The sequence below is a fragment of the Lissotriton vulgaris genome, chromosome 10, assembly GCF_964263255.1.
Source record: "Lissotriton vulgaris chromosome 10, aLisVul1.2, whole genome shotgun sequence".
In the NCBI taxonomy this organism is placed as follows: Eukaryota; Metazoa; Chordata; class Amphibia; order Caudata; family Salamandridae; genus Lissotriton; species Lissotriton vulgaris.
In genome coordinates, this window is record NC_141698.1 from 367,033,139 (window position 1) to 367,054,955 (window position 21,817).

Sequence of the window (21,817 nt, forward strand, 5' to 3'; positions counted from 1 at the left end):
TAATTAAAACTCATATGGTCGACTTTAGCCCGATCAAAACTGGCAACACCAGTACCCCACTGTGCATCCATGGAGTGTTATGTTTTCCCATCACAAGGAAAGCATGCGCAGCACATTTTCTGCCACATTCGAGAAATATCACAAACCCTTGCGTAGGATGTATTTTTATGTTATTTTGTATGCTAAAGCACTCAGAGGATAGAAGAGTAATTAAATACTTAGTTCCCCTAGAGCTTTGACAAGGACATTCTCTGCCTTTTCCAGGAGCAGTTAAATGTGTTTCTTCTTTGCTGCTATACAACCACACAAATGGCCAAATAGCTGATGCCTATTCACAAGTAATTTGAAAAAAAAACGTCTCCGCAAGTCAGGAGACAGGCAGGAAAGGCTACAAAAAGAAGGTAGCAAGCCTCACCTGGCAGCAGTGTATTAAGGGGAGCTATTTTTGGTTCATTAAAATGAGCGATCACGCACTAGTGGCCCGTGACCAGTTCTTTGCCTGGATAACCTTAATCCAGCTTTTACCCATGACCAGGATTATGATGCATCAACCGTCTTGTTATTTTGCCACTAACTTTACCAAGAAGTGGGCTACACTACAGTAACATCACTCTGTGCTTTATGCATTATGTTGTCTGGGATGTCAGAGAAACAACAGCCTTCCCCCTTTTAAAACAGCTGGCTTCATAGCCAAGCTTGCTTCCTTAGTATTGTGACAGCGGAGGTTCCTAAGTATTGAGAACTCCACAAGGCTTTATGCAGCTCGGTTTCATGTAAGATGTGCTCCAGGAGGACAACTGCCAGCAAGTCTGCGAGTTGTATCTATGGATGCCTCAGACACGTGCATGTGTTCACTGTGGATCTCTGCAGTGCTACTGCTTCTGAACGTCCCAAGGGCCTAGTGCAGTTATGTTGCAAGTGGGTCAGGCCTCCGGAGATCTAACAGCGGCAATGCATTTCAGAGAGAATTGCCGTTGGAACATCCAAATTTCTTGTTTTTTCCTTGCAGACCTCTGCTGTGCTGTGGTCTGGGGAGTCAGACTGTTTGGCCTGTGAAGGCTCAAGTTTAGGTGCTTAATAGGGCTCAAGAGACAATATTTCAGCAGGAATTTTTCTCGTTCGCTCAATTTTTAGTTAATCTTAGACTAAGTGCTATGCAAATATCCATTTAGATGCCAGTTTAGAAAGGTAAGAAATGCGTTACTTACCTGTAACAGCAGTTATCCAGTATTGGTGTCTTTCATAGATTCACATGCCTGAATCATTCCCCGTCGCCGAGACGGGAGCCTCCGGTACATAAAAAAGTAATGTCCTAAGGACATACATAGAGAATATAGGCCGAAGGGCCTCCCCTTTTGGGGCCTTTCCACGTCCTTATGTAAAAGGACCGAACTCTCATCGTTAGCCAATCAGCTCCGACCTCCTTCTAGAACCTTCCCGGGAGGAGCCTCCGTCCCTCAGATTTTCGTACGCACCCAGCTAGGGTGTCGCAATGTAGACCTAGAGGTACGTGAGTCCTTACCGGGGAGGCGGGAGGGTTGCATGTGAATCTATGAAAGACACCAATACTGGATAACTGCTGTTACAGGTAAGTAACGCATTTCTTATCCAGTATTTGGGTGTCTTTCATAGATTCACATGCCTGAATCAGAGTAGCCAGCAGTTATACATGCATAGTGGTAAGGCACATTCTCACATACAGTAGGCCTGCAGAAAGTACAGGCAACCTGAGAGAAAACATGGTAATATATATTCATGCATATAGCAGAAAAAACCATTAAGAATGTGCATACCTGGATGGCGGGACGAGGTAAGGCTCACCTTATTGGAAGAGATGGCGCAGCACCGCTTGTCCCACTGCAGCGTCCTTCTGCAGTTCGATGTCCAGGCAGTAGTGCCTGGAAAAGGTATGCGGGGACTTCCATGTCGCCGCTCGGCAGATGTCCAGGATGGACACTCCAGCGAAGAGCGCCGCTGACGTTGACATCGCTCTGGTCGAGTGGGCAGCCACTCGGTCTGTCAAAGGCCGTCCGGCCTGATCATGGCAGAAAGCAATTGCTGAAGAAATCCAGCGTGAGATGCTCTGTTTTGTCAAGGGTAACCCCATGCGCGGGTTGCTGTAGGCTACAAAGAGTTGAGAAGACTTCCTGACGTCTTTGGTCCTGTCCAAGTAGAATTTGAGACACCTTTTAATGTCCAGGGAATGCAGCGCCCTTTCCGCTGCCGTGGAAGGGTCCGGAAAGAACGACTTGAGGACAATTGGTTCGTTCAGATGAAAGTCTGACGGCACTTTGGGAATGAATTTGGGGTTGGGCCTGAGTACCACTCGGTCGTGCCTGAATTGGAGATACGGTTCCTGAATGGACAGCGCCTGAAGTTCGCTGACCCTTCTGGCCGACGTCAGGGCTAGCAGGAGAGCCGTTTTCCAGGAAAGATGCTTGAGCGACGCCCGGTGTATGGGCTCGAATGGGTGTTTCATCAATTGGTTTAGCACCAAGTTCAACTGCCAGGTTGGAGGAACTTTCCGAGGCCTCGGAAAGGATCTGTAGAGTCCTTTTAGAAATTGCTTCACCAGTCGGCTGGACCAGAGGGAGGGTCCCGAAGGGGTCCTGGTGAACCTAGAAATCGCAGCCAGATGAACCTTAATGGAGGCGTGAGCCAGTCCCGATGTAGCCAGGTGCAGCAGGTACGGTAGCAGCTGTACTGGGGTGATCCGGAGCGGGTGTAAGTCGCGTTCCGAACACCACACGCAGAACCTCTTCCATTTCAGCGAGTAGGTCTTGGTCGTGCTGCTCGCTCTCGCTTTGGCCAGTACTGCCCTGCAGTCCTGTGGTATGTCTAGCTCCCCGAACTCACAGTGCTCAGGAGCCAAGCCGATAAGTTGAGCGAACGGAGGTTCGGGTGGTGTACCTGGCCTCCGGACATTGTCAAGAGGTTCGGGAGTTGTCGCAGGTGAATCGGCGGCCTGATGGATAGGCGAAGAAGATCCGAGAACCAATGTTGTCTCGGCCAGTACGGAGCAATCAGGATCAGCGTGCACGGTTCCGTCCTCATCTTCCGGAGGAGCCTCGGTATCATCGGGAACGGCGGAAAAGCGTACGCAAACACGCTGGACCAGCCGATGGAAAAAGCATTTCCCAGCGACCCCCGTTGGGGATGCCAGCTTGCGTAGCTTCGGCATTTGGTGTTCTCTGCCGTCGCGAAGAGATCGATCCTCGGGGTGCCCCATTGTGAGAAGACGTGGGCCACCGTGTCGTCGTTGAGCTCCCATTCGTGGGAGAGAGAGGTCTGCCTGCTGAGGGCATCCGCGATAGTGTTCTCCTTCCCTGGGACGTACTCCGCCTTGAGGGAGAGGCCGTGCGCCACCAACCAGTTCCAGATTTTTTGCGATTCTCGTGAGAGAGAGAGAGATCGCGTTCCCCCCTGTTTGTTCAGGTAGTGCATCGTCGTGGTGTTGTCTGTTTTGACGAGCACAGGGGAAGAGCCGATGCGTGGCAGGAAGGCCTGAAGAGCCAGGTACACTGCCCTCAGTTCCAGGAGGTTGATGTGTAGTTGTGTCTCCTGGGCGTCCCATTTGCCGCTGACTCGAAGGTCTAACAGTACTGCGCCCCAGCCTTCCAGTGAGGCATCGGTCGTGATGACCAGTGGTGCCGGCGGCAGGAGGAACGGCAATCCGGCCGTCAGGTGAGTCCTGTTTCTCCACCACAGCAGGGCCTTTATGATGGCCGGCGTGATTTTGAGAATGTCGTCGAAGGAGCCCGAACACTGTTTCCATTGTCTCGCCAACGCTTCCTGTAGGGGGCGCATGCGGAGCCTGCAGTGCGGTACGAGGAGAATGCATGAAGACATCATCCCTAGCAAAGAGGTGAACGTCCGGACCTTGATGCGAGGCTTCTTGGCCACCGCCGCGGCCAGAGACAGTACCTTGCAGATCCTGTCCTCTGAGGGGAAAGCCTTCGCACGCTCCGTGTCCAGGGTTGCCCCTAGGAAGGCGATCCTCGTTGACGGAGTAGTGCATGATTTTTTGAGGTTGATCGTCAGACCCAGCTGTTGGAAAAGAGCGCTGCAGGCGTTGAAGGAAGCCAGCGCGTCCTCCGGGGAAGGAGCCTTCACCAGCCAGTCGTCCAGGTAGGGGAACACCTGGTGACCCCTTTGTCGCAGGAAGGCAGCCACGGGCGCCAAGCACTTTGTGAAGATACGTGGGGCAGATTTGAGGCCAAACGGCAAGACCTTGAACTGGTAATGTCTGCCCGCTATTTCGAACCTTAGGTATTTCCTGTGCCTGACGAGTATGGGGACATGGTAGTAGGCGTCCTGCAAGTCCAGGGAGACCATCGAGTCGCCTCTTTCCAGTGCTCCTAGGATCTCCTGGATTGTGACCATCCGGAAGGATTGACTCCGTAGGAAGGCATTGAGTGCCCGGAGGTCTAAGATCGGCCTCCACTTGTCCCCTTTCTGTTGGACCAGGAAGAAGTGGGAATAAAAACCCTTCCCTTTCTGGGAGTCCGGGACCTTTTCGATGGCTCCTTTGTCCAACATGGCAGAGACTTCCTGGAGAAGGAGGTGCAGGTGTCTGTGAGCACGCTTCAGCGGGGGGGTGTTGGGAGGGGTGTTGATCAGTTCGAGGGAATGTCCAAACTGAATTATTTGTAGTACCCACCGATCCGTAGTGATTTTTCGCCAATTGTGGAGGAAGTGGGTCAGTTTTCCCCCAATTCGAAAGGATGGAGACGGTGGTGGGACTGGCTGGAGTAAGTGGTCACTGGCGGCCGCCAGCGCCCTTCTTGGCGGATTTGCCTCTGAAGGACGATCTCCCGTAGGATGACTGTCGGGACTGTTGTTTCTGTTGTGGTTGGTTCCTGTTGCCATAGGAATAGGACGACCGATTTTGGTAGGAACCTCTGTAGGAGTACTGACCTCTGGAGCGGCCTCCCCGAAAGGATTGGTTCCGGGACTGGAGGGAGCCCAGAGCCCTCGCCGTGTCGGTGTCTTTCTTGATGGCCTGGAGTGCCTCGTCTATCTTTTCCCCAAAGAGGAATTGCCCATCGAACGGCATATCCAGCACCTTAGATTGGACCTCCTGCCGAAAAGACGTAGCCTTGAGCCAGCCCTGGCGGCGGAGCACGGCAGCCCCGGCCAACTGGCGGAATCCCGTCATGGCCGCGTCTATGGCGCAGTCGATAATTTCAGCCGCGGAGTTTTGTCCCTCCGCCAGAAGAGCTTTCACCTCGTCCTGGACCGTGTCCGGCAGGCCTTGCAGGTAGGGAGCTATGTCTTCCCATAGCTGGCGGTTGTAGCGGCCCAGGAGGGCGATGGAGTTTGCCACCTTGATGGACATGGCGGATGTGGTGGAGAACCTCTTGCCTATGGTGTCCAGCTTCCTTCCTTCCTTGTCCGGGGGCGCGGACAGCGGCGAGGAGGGGTTTCGGGATTGTTTTTGGGCCGCCTGAGTGACAACCGAGTCCGGTTTGGGGTGGCCGGTCAGGCAGGCAGGTGCCGAGTTCGGGGCCTTATATTTTTTGTCTAGGCGCGGAACCACCGCCGGCACCGAGGCAGGCGTGAGCATCAGCTTCTTGCCCTGTTCCCAAAGAAAGTCTATCAAAGGAATAGACTTGGCTGATTTCTGTGTGTGCTCCTTGAAATCATGGAGGAAGCATTCCGTTTCCGCGGATTCCACCGCCATGTGAAACCTCCTTGCAGCTCTGTCCACCAGTTTGTGGAAACCTCCCACGTCCGCCGCTTCAGAGTGGCGCGGTCGCGGGGATGCCGGGGCAGACGAATGGTGTGATGACGCAGCATCGGCATCGTCGTCTCTGTGGTCCGAGGCGACGTCTTGCACCTCGCCTTCCTCTAAGTCCGTGTCATCCTCCTCGCTTTCCGATGAGTCCTCCGCCTGTGTTTGCGGTCGGAGTTGGCTCCGAGGACGGGCCGGGGGAGCGGAAGGGTGCGAGGCCGACGGTTGCGCTTGGGTGACCGGTACCTGGGCACCGCTGTCTGCGTCCGGGAACCTTCGTTTATAGTCCTGCACCAGGGATTTCAAATCGTTGACCAGAGACAGTGGCAAACAGATCATCGGGGTTTTCACCGTGTCTACGGTCAGGGAGCTGTCTTGATACGTCACTCCGTCCCTGATCTCTTGGACGTCCTGGTGTTCTTCGTGAACCTCCTGTTCTTCGTCCGACTCTTCACTTTGTAGTGTGTCTTGTTCTTCTTCGGGTGCCAATTCCACCGTTGGGCGAACCGAGGGTGTTGGACTCGAGTGAATAGAGACTTCGACCAATCTCGATTCTTTCCAAGATGGCGCCGGGGTCTCTTCCGACGACGTGCGTGAAGATGGCGCTCCCGCCATGTGTGTTGGTGATTTGGGCACCTCCGTCAGGGTTAATGGTACCAATTTTTGCGGGGATAAGGGTTTCGCCGCCTTACTGACGGTAGGGTCGTGGACTTGAGATGCCTTAGTCGCAGGTGTGGTTTTTGAACTTGACTTCGACTGTTTAGGAGACGAACTTGACTTCGATGTCTTGGGTGACGAGCCTTCGGTATGAGGTGTTTTCGGCGAAGGCGTACCTGAAGATTTAGACCTCTTAGGTGACGAAGAGGCGGCCTTCGAGGTTTTCAGAGGAATGGTCGAGGAGACCGGTGCGCCCGAGGACGCAGTGGTGGTCGTCGTGGTCGCCGCGGAGGGCGATGAGGCCGTAGTAGTCGACACAGTGGTCGTGACTGAGGTGGTCCGCTTAGTAGATGGAGCGGGCTTCTTGAACCTCTGGCCATCCTTAACAGACACGGAGGAGGTGGTGGAGCGTGCCTCCGAAGGCTTCCGCGCCTTCTTAGGAGGAGTGTCTGTCTCTCCAGGGGACTGCACCCTGGGTCTCTTCTTGGAGACTTTGGAGGTCGCGGAGACACTACCCTCGGAAGATTCCAGAGTGTCTCGGACCTTAAGCCTGTCGAGCCATTCGCGAAGGCGAGTTTCCCGTTCCTTAACCGTCTTCTTTGGGAAGGCTCTACACACCCTACACTTGTCAGTGACGAGGTCAGGGTACAGGCAATATATGCACAGGTCGTGCTTGTCCTCCGCTTGAATCCGCTGCTTGCCGCAGGAGGAGCAGGCCCTTAGGAGGGCTTTCTTCTGTGAGTCCGCCATGGACGAAGTTTTCTTATTAGATTCCGACATGTAGTCGATGCTAGGATGAAATCCTTTTCGTAAAAGTGTAATTTCGGTGAAGTTTGAGACTTCGAATTTTGGAAACCTGAAGAGCTCAGGTTGGAGACTCCCTAGCACAACGTGCGGTAGAAAAATCTGAGGGACGGAGGCTCCTCCCGGGAAGGTTCTAGAAGGAGGTCGGAGCTGATTGGCTAACGATGAGAGTTCGGTCCTTTTACATAAGGACGTGGAAAGGCCCCAAAAGGGGAGGCCCTTCGGCCTATATTCTCTATGTATGTCCTTAGGACATTACTTTTTTATGTACCGGAGGCTCCCGTCTCGGCGACGGGGAATGATTCAGGCATGTGAATCTATGAAAGACACCCAAATACTGGATAACTTGTTTTAACCTAGCACTCAAACTGTGAGTTAACCAAAGGCTAGGGAAGGTGATGCCGTTTTTCACCCATTATGTTACAGCCTTGCTGGGAGAAGGGCTGGCTCGACAGTGTGGATTCAATACTGTGAGCTGCAGATTTGTTAGATATCAATAGGGGACAGAAAACCACTGAGTTATCATCTTGCCTTTTAAATGATGCTGTATAGGTAAATGTCCCCCCCCCCCCCCCACTCTAAACAGGAGAAAGATGTGTCAACCTTTTGGAAGAATGCTGCGTCTACCAACTTAACACCAGAGCTTGTAATAAGATATGCTGAGAATGAGAACAGTGTTAGCTATTGTCAAAGCTAAAGTAATTCCAAAATGGACCTTACAGACCTGTCAGTGAAGTTCAAATAATAAATTTGCATAGTCTGGCTGACTGTGGCTTGCTGGGGAGGCAACCACTAGATCTCACGCTGACTTCCCTAAGGAAGGGACAATCACCTGCAGTGCCTTTGAGGTGCACCAGAAGCCAGCCTTCTTCAAAGGCTGTATTTGAATTATTGATTTTTCATAGACAAAGGTCCTACTTTACAAGATATCAATCAATCAAACATTTTATAGAGCTCAGCAAATCACCTGTGAGGGTCTAGAAGCGCTGAAGCTGTATGCTTCTGCGTGGAGGTTTGATCATTCAAACATCCAGGTCTTTAATTCTTTACTGAATTGCTGGAGCGACAGTGCGGTCCTGAGGTGCAGGAGAAGTTACTCTAAGTGTTGACTAGCGGTTGCGAGAGGGAACGTCTCCGCTTGTGGTTCTGTGGATCCGTGGAGTGTCTGTGAGGGAGAGAGAAGCGGATTGAAGGTGTCTGGTCAGTTGGAGGAGGATCGGGCATCTGTAGATGTATGCTGGTCCTTCGTCATGCAGGGCCTTGTAGGCGTGGGACAGCATCTTGAACGGACAGCTCTTCTGAATAGGCAGCCAGTATAGTTTCTAGAGATGGGGTGTGAGGAGGGTCCTTCTGGGGAGGTCGAGAAGGAGTCTTGCAACTAAGTTCTGGATTGTCTGGGGTCTCTACATGAGGCGTGCAGTGATTCCTACATAGTCTGTGTTTCTAAGTCCAGTCTGCTGGTGATGAAGGCCTGTGTGACTGTACTTCTGGTGTTTGTCAGTATCACCTTGTGACAGTTGAGTGGTGTGGCTCACTGGTTAGAGGCGGCAGACCCGTAAGCAGAGAACGGCCCGGGACCAGGGTTCAATTCCCGACGCGGCAGTGTCGTGGACCAGGGTCAAAACGGACTAGATAATTCTCGCCTCGGTGCCTACTCTAACCAGGGAACACACTTGGCAACTCTGGGCATTAAGCTTGCCTCATCTCTACAACGGCCCCCCACAGACGCCGGGGATGCCTGGTTTCACCTTGGAGATACCCAGAAAGGGACCATCTCACAGGGAAAACCAGGACTGATCCACGCCACCAAGAAAACTGCATTCAAGGACCGGCTGGACAACAACGCACACAACTGCAAGGAACTCTTCAACATCATGAAAGAGCTCTCCAACCCCAACGCCGGAAACAACGACATCACCCCATCGCAAGACCTCTGCAACTCCCTCGCCTCCTACTTCCACAACAAGATTGCGGACATACACAACAGCTTCAGCACTGAACCGACGCACGCCACGACCGAACCACCGCCCCCACCACCACCCTTCGCGCCTGGACTCCGATCAGCACCGAAGACACCGTCCGCATGATGAACTCCATTCACTCCGGATCTCCAACCAACCCCTGCCCTCACCACGTCTTCAACAAGGCCGACGCTGTCATCGCACCCCACCTACGGGACATCATCAACACCTCCTTCGACACCGCCACCTTCCCGGAGAGCTGGAAGCACGCCGAACTCAGCGCCCTACTCAAGAAACCTACAGCGGACCCCACCGAACTCAAGAATTACCGCCCCATCTCGCTCCTCCCGTTTCCAGCCAAAGTCATCGAGAAGACCGTCAACAAACAGCTGGCCGCCTTCCTCGAGACGAATGGATCCCTCAACCGCTCACATTCTGGCTTCCGAGCCAACCACAGTACCGAGACCGCCCTCATCGCTGCCACCGACGAAATCCGAGCCCTGATGGACAACGGGGAAACAGCGGCCCTCATCCTCCTAGACCTCTCCGCGGCATTCAACACTGTCTGCCACCGCACCCTAGTGCAGCGCCTCAGCAACGTCGGAATCCAGGAGAAGGCACTGGAATGGATCATCTCCTTCCTCAACGGAAGAACACAGAGAGTCCGGCTACCACCGTACAAGTCAGAGGCCACCGAAGTCATCTGCGGCGTCCCTAAAGGATCCTCGCTGAGCCCCACCCTCTTCAACATCTACATGAGCCCCCTCGCGGCCATCGCACGCCAACACAACCTCAACATCATCTCCTACGCTGACGACACCCAGCTGATCCTCTCCCTGACCAACGACCCCGCCGCCGCCAGAGCCAACCTTCACGAAGGGATGAAAAACGTAGCCGAGTGGATGACGACCAGCCGCCTGAAACTGAACTCAGACAAGACGGAAGTCCTCATCCTGGGCTCCTCGCCCTCCGCCTGGGATGACTCCTGGTGGCCCCCCGCCCTGGGCACCGCACCCAAACCGACAGACCACGCACGCAACCTGGGCTTCATCCTGGACTCCTCCCTCGCCATGACCAGTCAAGTCAACGCCGTCTCCTCGTCGTGCTTCAACATCCTGCGCATGCTACGGAAGATCTTCCGGTGGATCCCCACCGAGACCAGGAAGACGGTCACCCAGGCCCTCGTCACCAGCCGACTGGACTACGTCAACGCCCTCTACGCCGGAACCACCGCCAAGCTCCAGAAGAGACTCCAGCGGATCCAGAACACCTCAGCCAGACTCATTCTCGACATCCCACGACACAGCCACATCTCCGGACATCTGAGAAACCTGCATTGGCTCCCCGTCAACAAAAGAATCACCTTCCGTCTCCTCACCCACGCACACAAAGCCCTACACGATCAAGGCCCGAGCTACCTCAACAACCGCATCAACTTCTACGCTCCCAAGCGCCATCTCCGATCAGCCAGTCACGCCCTCGCCACCGTCCCACGCATCCGAAGAACGACAACAGGAGGGAGGTCCTTCTCCTACCTGGCTGCCAAGACCTGGAACTCCCCCCCCCGACCGACCTGCGCCTGACCCAAGACCACCTCTCCTTCAGGAAGAAGCTCAAGACCTGGCTGTTCGAGGAGTAGCAGCACCCCCCCCCCCCCCCCAAGCACCTTGAGACCCTCCGGGTAAGTAGTGCGCTATACAAATGTCTTGATTGATTGATTGATTGACGGGTTCCCCAGCGGTCTTCAGCGCCAGGATACTCCATGGAGTCGCAGCGCGCTTTACAAGAACACCCACATTTACATTTACTTGCAAAACCACTGATATTGGACTGTTTTTTTCAAGTCGGTAAAGCACTTTCTGGCTGAACTCCTGCTATCCGGAATTCCCAATATCTATATCGTAAGATGTTGCAGGCAGGCTTTGGAATGGATGTAAATGTGACAGCGTGTGTCCAATGCTGAGATGCGGTGTGCATTTCAAATAAGCATACATTAAGGACTGAAAATAAGTGTCAACTAAACATATGAATTTCAAGCTAAATTAAATCTTAGCCTCAGCTATAGTCCATTATTTGTACATGTACAAAATAGAGGGTTGGGGTTTCCGTGAGGCTCCCTGTGCCATGACTAAAGCACATCTCAGGCCCTCACGTATGGCACCTGCATCCACATTTAGGCACTGCCACTACTCACTCTCCTCTTGCTTGAGCTGCCAGAATCCCCTCAAGAGCATCATCAGAAACTGCATATACACCCGAGTGGGAGAATGGGAGAGAGGAAGAAAGAGGGAATGGGGGAGGGAGAGAGGGGGGCGGGAGAGAGTGAGAGAGGGAGGGAGAGTGAGCGAGAGAGAGAGAAAGGGAGCGAGAGAAAGAGCGAGCGAGAGAGAGAGCGAGCGAGAGAAAGAGAGCGAGCGAGAGAAAGAGAGCGAGCGAGAGAAAGAGAGCGAGCGAGAGAAAGAGAGCGAGCGAGAGAGAGAGAGAAAGAGCGAGCGAAAGAGAGCGAGCGAGAGAAAGAGCGAGCGAGAGAGAGAAAGAGCGAGCGAGAGAGAGAAAGAGAGCGAGCGAGAGAGAGAAAGAGAGCGAGCGAGAGAAAGAGCGAGAGAGAGAGAGAGAGAAAGAGAGCGAGCGAGCGAGAGAGAGAAAGAGTGTTTTTTTTTTGAGAGCCAGAGATGCCATGTACAGTTCAGCAGGGCACAATCAGAGCACATCTCTGGTATTTGCACAAACAATCCAACTCTTTGGTTCCTGGTCACAGTAGCCTAACACTGTAGGCACACATACACACCTTTTTTTAGGATCTACCTTAAAGATGAACACCTAAGACTTACCAGATGTAATGTAAGTTAACTGAGAATGCGCTAGAGTAATCACTGGTTTCACGTGAAGCACTCAATGGCTAGGTTATACAAATTTCTTTGATTAAAAAAAAAATGTCAATGCCCTAGGACCCAATCCTTGGAAAATGTAACAGTACTTGTATGCTATACCAGTGGCCGCTGCGTGCTCAAAAAATGCCAATGACAAACAGCACAGTGACTAAGAGGAGACAAGAGCTAAGTGCCCCAAGGCAACGCACAAAGAAGCACAAGCTCAACATACACAAAGAGAAGAGGAATAAGAGCATCCATCAACAATAAAACAAAGCAAGAGTAAAGCATGCACCACTGTGGTGGAATAACAGATACACATCTACCTGCCCAAGCTAGGTCCTTCTGCCATTAGTATCACCCCGCTATTTTACTTATGACCTTTCACCGGCTCGCTGGGATTCATAGATTGTCAATGAGGGCACCCTGAGCAGGGGGTTCTCAAATCCATGAGTAGCCACATCAGTGGGGACTAAAAGAGGCTGCAACAAGGCCACTGAAGGCTCGAGAATAAGTCAAAGCAAAAATAGAAATGATAAAAATTGACATAATAAGGGTTGCTACACTTTCGAAAAAAGGATTACTAAAGAGGAATTACCTCAAGAGAAACTGACGAAACTAAGGTTTAGAGCATGAGAATCCGCTGAATACAGATCTCTTTTTCATCGTTTAGCCCATCACAGCATAAGGCACACTCATTCAAAACATTTTACATTAAAGGCAAGTAATGCCACTGGAAGATGGAAGTGCCGTGGTAGAATCAGGGGTTGATTGTTGAGTTGGATAAAGAGTCTGCAAAGACAGTCACAGCCACAGGCCACACAAGACCCCCCCCCCCCCCTCTACATTAGAAAGCACTGAAGGGCAAATCAACTGCCGAGATGCCCATGTTACTTTAGTGCTTGTGAACAGGAGTGAAGCCAACTCGTCTGAAAGACATTAGAAATAAACACATGGCAAAGGCACCAATAAATACATCAAGATTCACTTACTCAAAGAAAAAGGCTTTGGTCTCTATTGAGCTTTTCAGTAATAGAAAAGTGAAAAGGAGTTGAAAACCAAATATTTTTTGGGTGCCTGTGATTTAGCAAGTGTCCTCAACACTGCACACGTGACTCTTCTGAATGCAAAGAGAGAGCCCCAGAGATGATCTAACTGAACAACCTGATTGGCAAATGATAACCCCAACATGACTGAAGGGCTATGACACTAACTCTTAACAGTAGGATGCAGCAACAACTCCAACGCACCTCCCTGGACCTAAAACCCGAAGACTCTCTATCTCCAATCTCCACTTGAAACACGAATAGATGTTTCCATTCCCTCTGAGGTACTAACCAAAGACTTACAGCCTTAAAGATTCATCTCCTCTGCATGCCAAGAACCTACCCCACATTAGCTTCCAATACAACTTCCCTCACTTCAAGTAAAGGCTATACCATGTATCTGCACTCACCTCTCGACAGAAACTGACAATGTTCTCCCACAAAGCCTTGGCCTCTCCTTCATCTGTCTGTCGCCGCTTTTCCACGTGCATGCTCTCCCTCCTCTTGAGAGGCTTGAGTCCCTTGCGCTGCATCACATACTGCTGTGGTGTGTGGCACGCTGCACAGTGCTTGGACTTCAGGTCATTGAGAAGCGTACAGGCTGGGCAGGACCACTGGCCGGGTCGCTCTGGGACGGGAAAACGTTGCGCCGGCCTGCGCGACATGGCTTTGGTGCCGCATGAGGAACATGGCGGTCCAGGTGCAGTCCCTCCCCGATCCTGGCTGCACTCTGGGCAACTGCTCTTGGGCTCAATAGGAACAATTTGCTCCTGGAAACCCTGCAGCTTGGAACAGTGGCAGGCCATGCACTTATGGGTGCTGGTGGGGTTCCGTAGAGTGCACTTGGAGCAGGACCAGTTCGAGAAGTCTGGACTGGAGGGGCTGCAAGGGGTAAACCGCACGGTGTCTCCAGTCAAGTCAATGAGATCAATGCCTCGATGAGCTCCGCAGATCTTGCATTTGGCTTCTTCCGAAGAGTTCAGCAAAGAGCATGTGCCACATGTCCAGTGTGAAGGAGAGGCCTCCATCTCCTCCTCAAGGACACTGAGACGCTTGCTGGAACTCAGTTCCTGGAATCGTGGGGCTGGAATAGGACGGGTCAGGCTCTTCTGCCCACAGGGAGCCTGCAGTGTGGGCTGGGCAGCATCAGGTACCAACGGTTGCATCAAAGGAGGCACCTCCCGGCGGCTCCGTGGTACAGGGTTGTTTTGCAGACCAGGAGAGAAGGGGGCAAAGGAAGGTTGCTTTGGGACTTCAAGTTCCATGGAAGTGGCAATGCTACCATTGGGGTCACTACTATCTGTAGGGGCAGTGGGCTGTGGCCCAGCCGCCACTATCTGAAATCCAACAGGGGCTATCACTTCAGGGACCACCAGTGCCTCGGGGGGTATCTTGGGTAGCGAGAGCTTACGAGGCCCACCACAGGCCGAGCAGGAGTGTGCAACAGGGGTGTTGTGCAGAGTGCAGCGTTGACATTCCCACTCGTCAGTCTGCACTGCTACCTCAGGACTCCTGGCATCCGAGTCCTCGCTGTCTGTGTCCACTTTTTGCACCACATCCTCCCGGGGTGTCGGCTTGGGTTCAGTCAGTACAGCAGGTGGAGGTAAGATGCCGTTTACCACTGGCATGGCTGCTCCACCTGGCACAGCATCAGGGCTGAACCCGCACACCTCGCAAGTGCCCTTACCCAGGAAGTTTCGGAAAGTGCAACGGGAGCAGGTCCATTTTTGTTCCTCTACACTGAGTCGCAAGATGTGGTTAAGGTCTGGTTTTTGTCGAGGCGCCTCACAGATGGAGCACTGGCGCTGTCCGGCAGGGTTCAAGAATGTACAGCGACCACAAGACCACTCCCGGACAGTGGCCATAGAACCAGGAGAGTGCGTGTGACTGCAACAGAAAAAAAAGAGGAAAAAGTTAGCAATCCATGAGGCTGCACCTCTTTCTGTGCTCTGCCAGTGCCATAGTATGTTTATCATTACAGTACACAATATACAAGGTGGCAAACAACCAAGGTGCTCTGTGACAGCATATCCATATCCAAACCAGGAGCTTCTTTACATTCACTTCATAGGCAATCATGGCCTCCACGCTTCATTTTTCCCAACTGCCACACCTACATCCCTAACCAAAATGTAGTCTCCCCTCCACACAAAGCCAACAAAAAACTGAAGGTCTGGGTCCTCCAGTAGATGAGGTGGGAGAACCATCCACGCAGTATCACCCATGGCTTAGTGCGTAAAGGGCTTAAAAGCATAGGTGACCCAGCTTACTCACACAACTGCATCAGTGTTCAACAGTTACTATCGCAAAATGGCTATGTCCACACTTGCACTGTGCATCTCCTAAAGCACGGAGAGAGCAAACCTGTTGGTGAACAGTGAAAGCTGACCCCGAGTGTACGACGCAAGCCTAAAAGCACTAGGCCCAACTGTCACCCGAAAATCCGCTCCTCTGCCACTGCAGTGCAAAGTATGGGAAGCACAAACAGCGCACAGACCCCGTGTGGGCGCTGCAACCCACGCTGAAACAACACAACTGCCATGGTGCAGTTCAGCTACCACAACCTGCTTCAACCCCCGCCCACAGAACACATACACTGAGCACTGCAGTCCTTCGTCACTCACAAAACACGTGGAATGCGGCACTGCAAAAATGGGTCACTCAAAAAACACACACAGCAATAGTTCTCCGCAGGGCCGGAACGGCAATCAGCCTCACAAAGGGCAGAAAATACCTATTCCATGCATTCCAAGTGAATAGAGCAGGTCATATGAGGAGGTGGGGGGGGAGAGGCACACCTTTTCCACATACAGAATATAACAGGTAGCATTAGTGAAACGTTTCCTCACACACATAAGCACACCACGGTTACAGCAGAGTACGCTTCCAACACCAACAGTGGCATATATACATATATGTATAGACAAACACACCATCTACAGCACAGAAACAGCAGTGCACGCTTCCCTATGGACAACAAAAACACGTCAGCAGAAGAGCAAGCGTGCCTAGCTGAAATCCCTGCCCTTACCGTCCGCCATTGCTGCGTATCTGGAGAAAACTCTGCAAGTCGACTTGGAAAACAACGTCCAAACTGGAGCTACAATCAAACTCGGGTAAAAGGAAAATATGGACCCCACTTATATTTAGAGAATCCTCTTCGTGGACACCCCCCTCCCCCCGCCCACTCCCCGAGGGATCCATGGGTATAAAAAAAGGACCAGCTCTCCCGCAGCCCTGATGTCAGGGGTTACCCTGACGGCACCTTGTGACGTCAGCGGCGGGGAATCCGCCATCTCTCGAGCCCGGCGGTTTCTACTGTGAAGAGAGCTCGGGTCCCCGCGAGGGTCGCTGCAGGGGGGCGGTGGCCGAGGCTTGGGCGACACATACCGGACAACTTGAAGAACCATCTCACCTACGAAGCCCTTTTGAACCCCCCTCAAAGCCCCCTCCTCAAAAGAAAAAAAGAAGAAAAATAGCTCACTGAAGATGGTGCCCATGCCCTGGGGTGTTTTCACACCCCTTAATTACGTCGGCAGTTCAAACCCTCGGAAAACGAGATGGAAAAACCACTACTAACAGTGGTTTTCAGCTCGTTTTCCCTGATACCGTGTGATATCGGCTCCTCACCGGGAGACCAAGTGATGGCAGCCGATGTCGTGTGTCACACGGTGGCACCGTGAGAGTTGGCAGGTATGGTGACAACGATCCATAAGAATGAGTGTGTGAGGGACCTACAGGCAACTCTGAAACCGAGAGAAGACAGAGTGACCCGCCCAAGGGGCCCAGGACACACGGTGCTTTACTAGAAGGACAAAAGTAACTTATACCAGGCTCCCAAGGCGGCCACTTGTGACGCATCACTTTTAGCCATGTATCTTTAGTGATAGATCGTTTAGACACGCTCAACATAGGCGTATTAATTGCATTGGTGTAACGAAATAACGATGTTCGTACATGTTTTATGACCTGGTCTTCGAAAACCCTGATCGCTGAACGGCGTTTCCCAGTCACGTTAAGGAGGTGGTAAACTACAGCAGGAACTGTTCACAGAGGCTACACGGATTTCGGGAAAATTAACCGTTATCTGGCAGCTTGAGCCACGCGTGAGCATCAGCTCAAAAGGAAATTCTATGTTCTGATCTTCTGAACATAACATTGAATTTCCCGCTGGACCCCTCTCTTATTACGGACGATAGGGTCGTCCGAAGAAAAAGGGCTGCGACGTAGACTGCTCACTCGTGCACGATAACCAGGTATTCAAGAAGCACATTTATGTTTATGTAGATAGACAGCCACTGCTTGTGATTCCCTTTCTTATTTTAACATTGATTTTTAAACAATATCGTAGGATTAAACTGCAGCTACAAGTTCTAATTGATAAATACCATCCGAATGCAATCAGATAATTCCTTGGAGACAGATGGCTAAGTGATGAAAAGCTGGTATTATTTTGATGGAGAGGTGGCCACTTCAAACGGATATACACTAATGTTATGTTTTTTTTCTACAAAACATATTGTTCTGTTCGGATATAAATTCGGTCACGACGTGGGACTGGGTTTCTTCTAGGCTTTTCTGGCAGGGTTTGCACATGTATGCAATACTAGTCAGAGAAAAATGCACTTGTTGCTTATGGTCAGAACACACCACGAAATGCATTTCTAAAACAAAATAATTCCATTTGACAGCTAGTCTGTCAATGCGAAATCCATTTTAAAAATACAAATACCAAAAACAACCTTGCGTTCAATCTTCCAAGAAAATATCAATTTCAGATGAATAAGACAAGGGGATAGCAGGGATAATGGATATGTTCTGTAGCACACATTGGAGATCACCCACATAAGGCCCAAAATTCACCTGGTAACTAGGAGCTATTTCACTACGAGTACATAAATGTTGTTTGCTACAGGGATTTTTTTTTAAACCAGACCAAACTTTGCTATCTTCTTTTTTTCTCACAAAGAGATGATCAACGAACAAAACATTGCCCAGGCAATGGCTGGTAACACTAATCCACCCTGCAGCAAAACATATGAATACAATCAGAAGATGCCTTCTACTGTACCCTCCTATATCTCTAAGTGCTGGATGACACATTTCACAACCCCACCCTCACCCTTGCCAGAATACAACTCAATTTCCACACCTGACCCAGATGTTTTGTTTCCTCTGCATGCTCTGCTGGCCGCAAAGAACATATACAATGGAAAAAGCACGTAGTACTTTACAACAGAACAGAATACATTTTAGTCCGTACTTTTTAAAGAAAAGAATACAAAATACTCCAACCTCAGCCTTGGGTAAAGGAAATGATTTCGATGCACTGATTCAATTAAAATATCTTTATTTGATTGTAAACCTTACAATCATAAAAGCACAATTCATAAACATACAGTTAAAAACAATCCGGCTATTTCATTCGATGCACTGGAGAAGCTGTGACTGGAGCAGAGAAAAGTGACCTATCAATGTGCAGAGTATCAACATTGACCTATCACTATGCAAAGAGTATAAAAAGTGACCTATTAATGTGCAATGAGAATCATCTTAGAGAGGCACTAACAGAGCTAGGTACAATATTCATCTACTCTCCCATTCAACTTGTTCGCACTCTGGGTATTCTAAGGATGAAGTAACTGCAGTTGCAGAGATTTTCAAAGAAGTCCTTTTCTACTGATTGAACTTCAAGCACCATTTACTTCACACTTTTGTAACACAGGACAGGGCCACATAGAAAGTGTGTTCAAAGAGTAAATAGTTACCATTCACTTGAATTCTAGGGCATTCTTTGCAAGAAGTAACCGTATAGTATGCCAGCATACAATGTTTGGCACCGGGGGGCTAGGACTTTTGAGTAACACTATCACAGCAGATTACTAGGCTAGGACAGGACAGTCAAAGTGAGTACTGGGGAGCAAGTGGAGACTGAGTGGGTGGCATATGACTGTAGGAGCAGTGAAGTCAAACAAAACCCAAGTTAACAATCGGAGCACGGTCGAATGAAAGAACTCAACTTTCCCAAGGCATGCCATAAGCGTTAACACCTACATTAACCCCTTCCATGCGGCCGCGATTCCCCTGGTGTGCTGTAAACAACACGAACAGGGGCGGGCCGTGGCGAACCCCAGCCGTCATCAGCACACGAGCACCGTAGTGCATGACGGCTGGGGTTCGTCATCAGCATGGAAGGGGTTAAAATATGATGTTGCTAGTAAAAACGTAAACAAAGCATAATCATTTAATGGCTAAAAAGCTCTGGGATCAAGGTCTGCGTACGTGCACAGACACTTTCACATGCTCCTTACCTGCGCATCCGGTGATAAATGTGTTGCTCTTGCTGGGTTATGAGGGCACCTGGCCAAATTGGAGCACCGGTGCTAGTCCTATACCAGGCCACGGCCGGAGGCCCTGGGAAGGAAGAGCTGGTAAAGCCATGGTCTGAATCCCTCTGAGCAGCCAAGGACGAGGCTGAGCTCCCCATGGGGCTCCTGCCCCGGTTTACAGAGCAAGAGAGGCCCAGGCAGAAGCCGACTGCAGGTCACAGCCGTGCTCGCAACATTGGCAGTCCGACACAGCCGGGGTCTGCCCGGTGCCAAGGCGCAGAACGGTGGGAAGGTGTCCACTTTGAAGAGCAGAATGCAGACTCTGATCACAGCAGAAAGACAAACGAGAAAACAGAAAAGAAAAAAGAAAGGAAGAAAAAGAAAAAAGGTGTAACTTAACAGAGAGGATACAGAGTTTAGGGTTATTTAGAACAATGTGCTAAGCGCAAGTCTATGCACCGCTGTTTAACCAACAGAAAGACAGAGGCACTCTTGTCAGGAAAATACCAGTCTTTTAAGGTAAATCTGACCACACTTAAAAAAAAATAGTAAATCTAAAAACATTTTTAGAATTACTGAAGGGAGAATGTACAACCCTATTACAGATGCATCAAAGTGCCTCATAATAAAGTATCAAGGAATGAGAAGCGGAGGTGTTATTAAGAGATCTCCCAGACTAGCCATTTCTCCCACTATCTCCCTAATCATTCCCCCTCTCCCATGCCTCAGGCTTCAAATTAACCACTTCCACAGACACACCTGGGAGTAAAGAAATGGGCACATTTTTCCACCACCATCACCTTGCAGAACCCAGCAAGCAACGTACTGCCAACTACTCAGTGGGGAATACACCGATGCCAGAAGTATCCATTAGGGGACATATGGTGATTGAAACGTGGTCCCCCATGTTACCTCTTGCAGCATGCATGCATTCTCTTTATCAGCTTCGGTGAGCTTCCTAAATCACTTGATCAGCTTTACCCTTATTTTATCCACTTCCTACCAGAATTCCTCCCAGTAATCAGATTCCAAAGGCAATCCTAGGATTTCTTACAGAATTATAGTTCCCAAGCGAAGAGTGGGTAGAGTCAATGTTACGATTTTTAAGGGGCTCAACAAAGGATTCTCTAGGAAGTAGCATATTCTGTTTAGACAGTGTAAGGCAGGTAGGACAAGGTACCAGCTTTTAGGATATTCTTAGATTAACTGTTAATTTAGACAGTTGTCCAGTGGAAAGTTAAAATACAAATATCACACAGGATTACTTTATGATTCACAGATTATCCTTCATATTGTCTGAGATTATCCTTACCCATGGCATGAGTTTGCCACTTAACCAGGGTCAACATATGTAGAAGGTCACTTATGTGAGTTACTGGGGGAAAACAAATGTGAAGTCACTTCCTGTGATGTCAAAGGTTCAAAGGGCATAGAATGTTTCTTTTGAGTTTGGTGAAATAACCCCCGAGACAAGGGGGTAGATCAGGGTCATTCTGGTAGAACTACGAATACTTCAGAGACTAAAGAGTGCCATACCTATCAAAGGGATTCATCACGAACCAGCAAGGCTCAGAGTGGCAAAACAACAGACACACTGGAAACACTTATCAGAAATCATAACCAGGTACCAATGTGGACTAAAAGAAGTAGATAGGGGGGCGTGGCCAAGATGGCGGGGTGAGCGGACGCTTCCTCCCGTAGCTCCTCCGGCCCAGCTCAGCTCGAGCCCCGATTTCTGCGCTTCTCTCCCCCCGCGGCTGCACTGCGGGCGAGAGAACTGTGCCGGAACTCTTGGGGCACATTTTGATGCCACATTGACTTCTGTTGCCCCGGGGGAAGTCCCCGAAAAGTTTGTTCGACGGCCGAAGCGAGGAGTGGAGCCTGGATCGCCCCGAAGAGAAGGGCCTGGAGGCGGAGCGTACTGCGGCGCTGTCCGCGCGCCTCGGCTGGGCCGAGTGCTGAAAGCTGCGGATCCCGAGGGAGCGGACTCGACGGACTCCGCGGAGTGCGGAGGCTTCCTGGCCGTCGCCCTTGAGGCCAGAGTCATCGCTGGACGACAGACCCCAGACCTGCGTCTGCGATTTATCCCCCTGCCATGGGTGTCGGTGTGTGACGCCTTGCGGACCCCGAGCCTGGAAGCGGGGGACGGTGGAGTTTGAGCGGTGACCGAACCGGGCGTACTAGCCGGTGAAACTGGGGGACACTGGTTTCGCACCTTCCCGACCCATTGCTGTTGAGGGTCGCCCATAGACTTGCTGGCCTGGGCTGCCCTCCTAGGTTCCGCCCTCCCGCCATCTTGTCGTTGAGGAGCTGGTACTGGTGACCCTCGCCCGCGCCCTTGCCATACGGGCGCCTCGGTTCATCCTGGTGCCTACGCATCTGCCGTCCTCCCTGGAAGCACGCGGCTGCAAGCCTC

General features: G+C 51.1%; 1 protein-coding gene across 3 annotated transcripts in view; it reads right to left on the minus strand.

The window, feature by feature from the left end:
• The window catches only part of CAPN15 (calpain 15), a 374,161-nt gene that overhangs the window by 198,702 nt on the left and 153,642 nt on the right, over window positions 1–21,817 (minus strand). For 2 of the 3 annotated variants that reach the window (XM_086941172.1, XM_086941171.1), the window contains exon 2: window positions 13,483–14,959. In XM_086941172.1, coding sequence (XP_086797298.1) covers window positions 13,483–14,937 — 1,455 coding nt within the window. In that variant the 5' untranslated portion in view covers window positions 14,938–14,959. Of the gene's footprint in view, window positions 1–13,482; window positions 14,960–19,383; window positions 19,724–21,817 lie in introns of all 3 variants that reach the window. The other variant, XM_086941170.1, reaches the window with a different exon arrangement.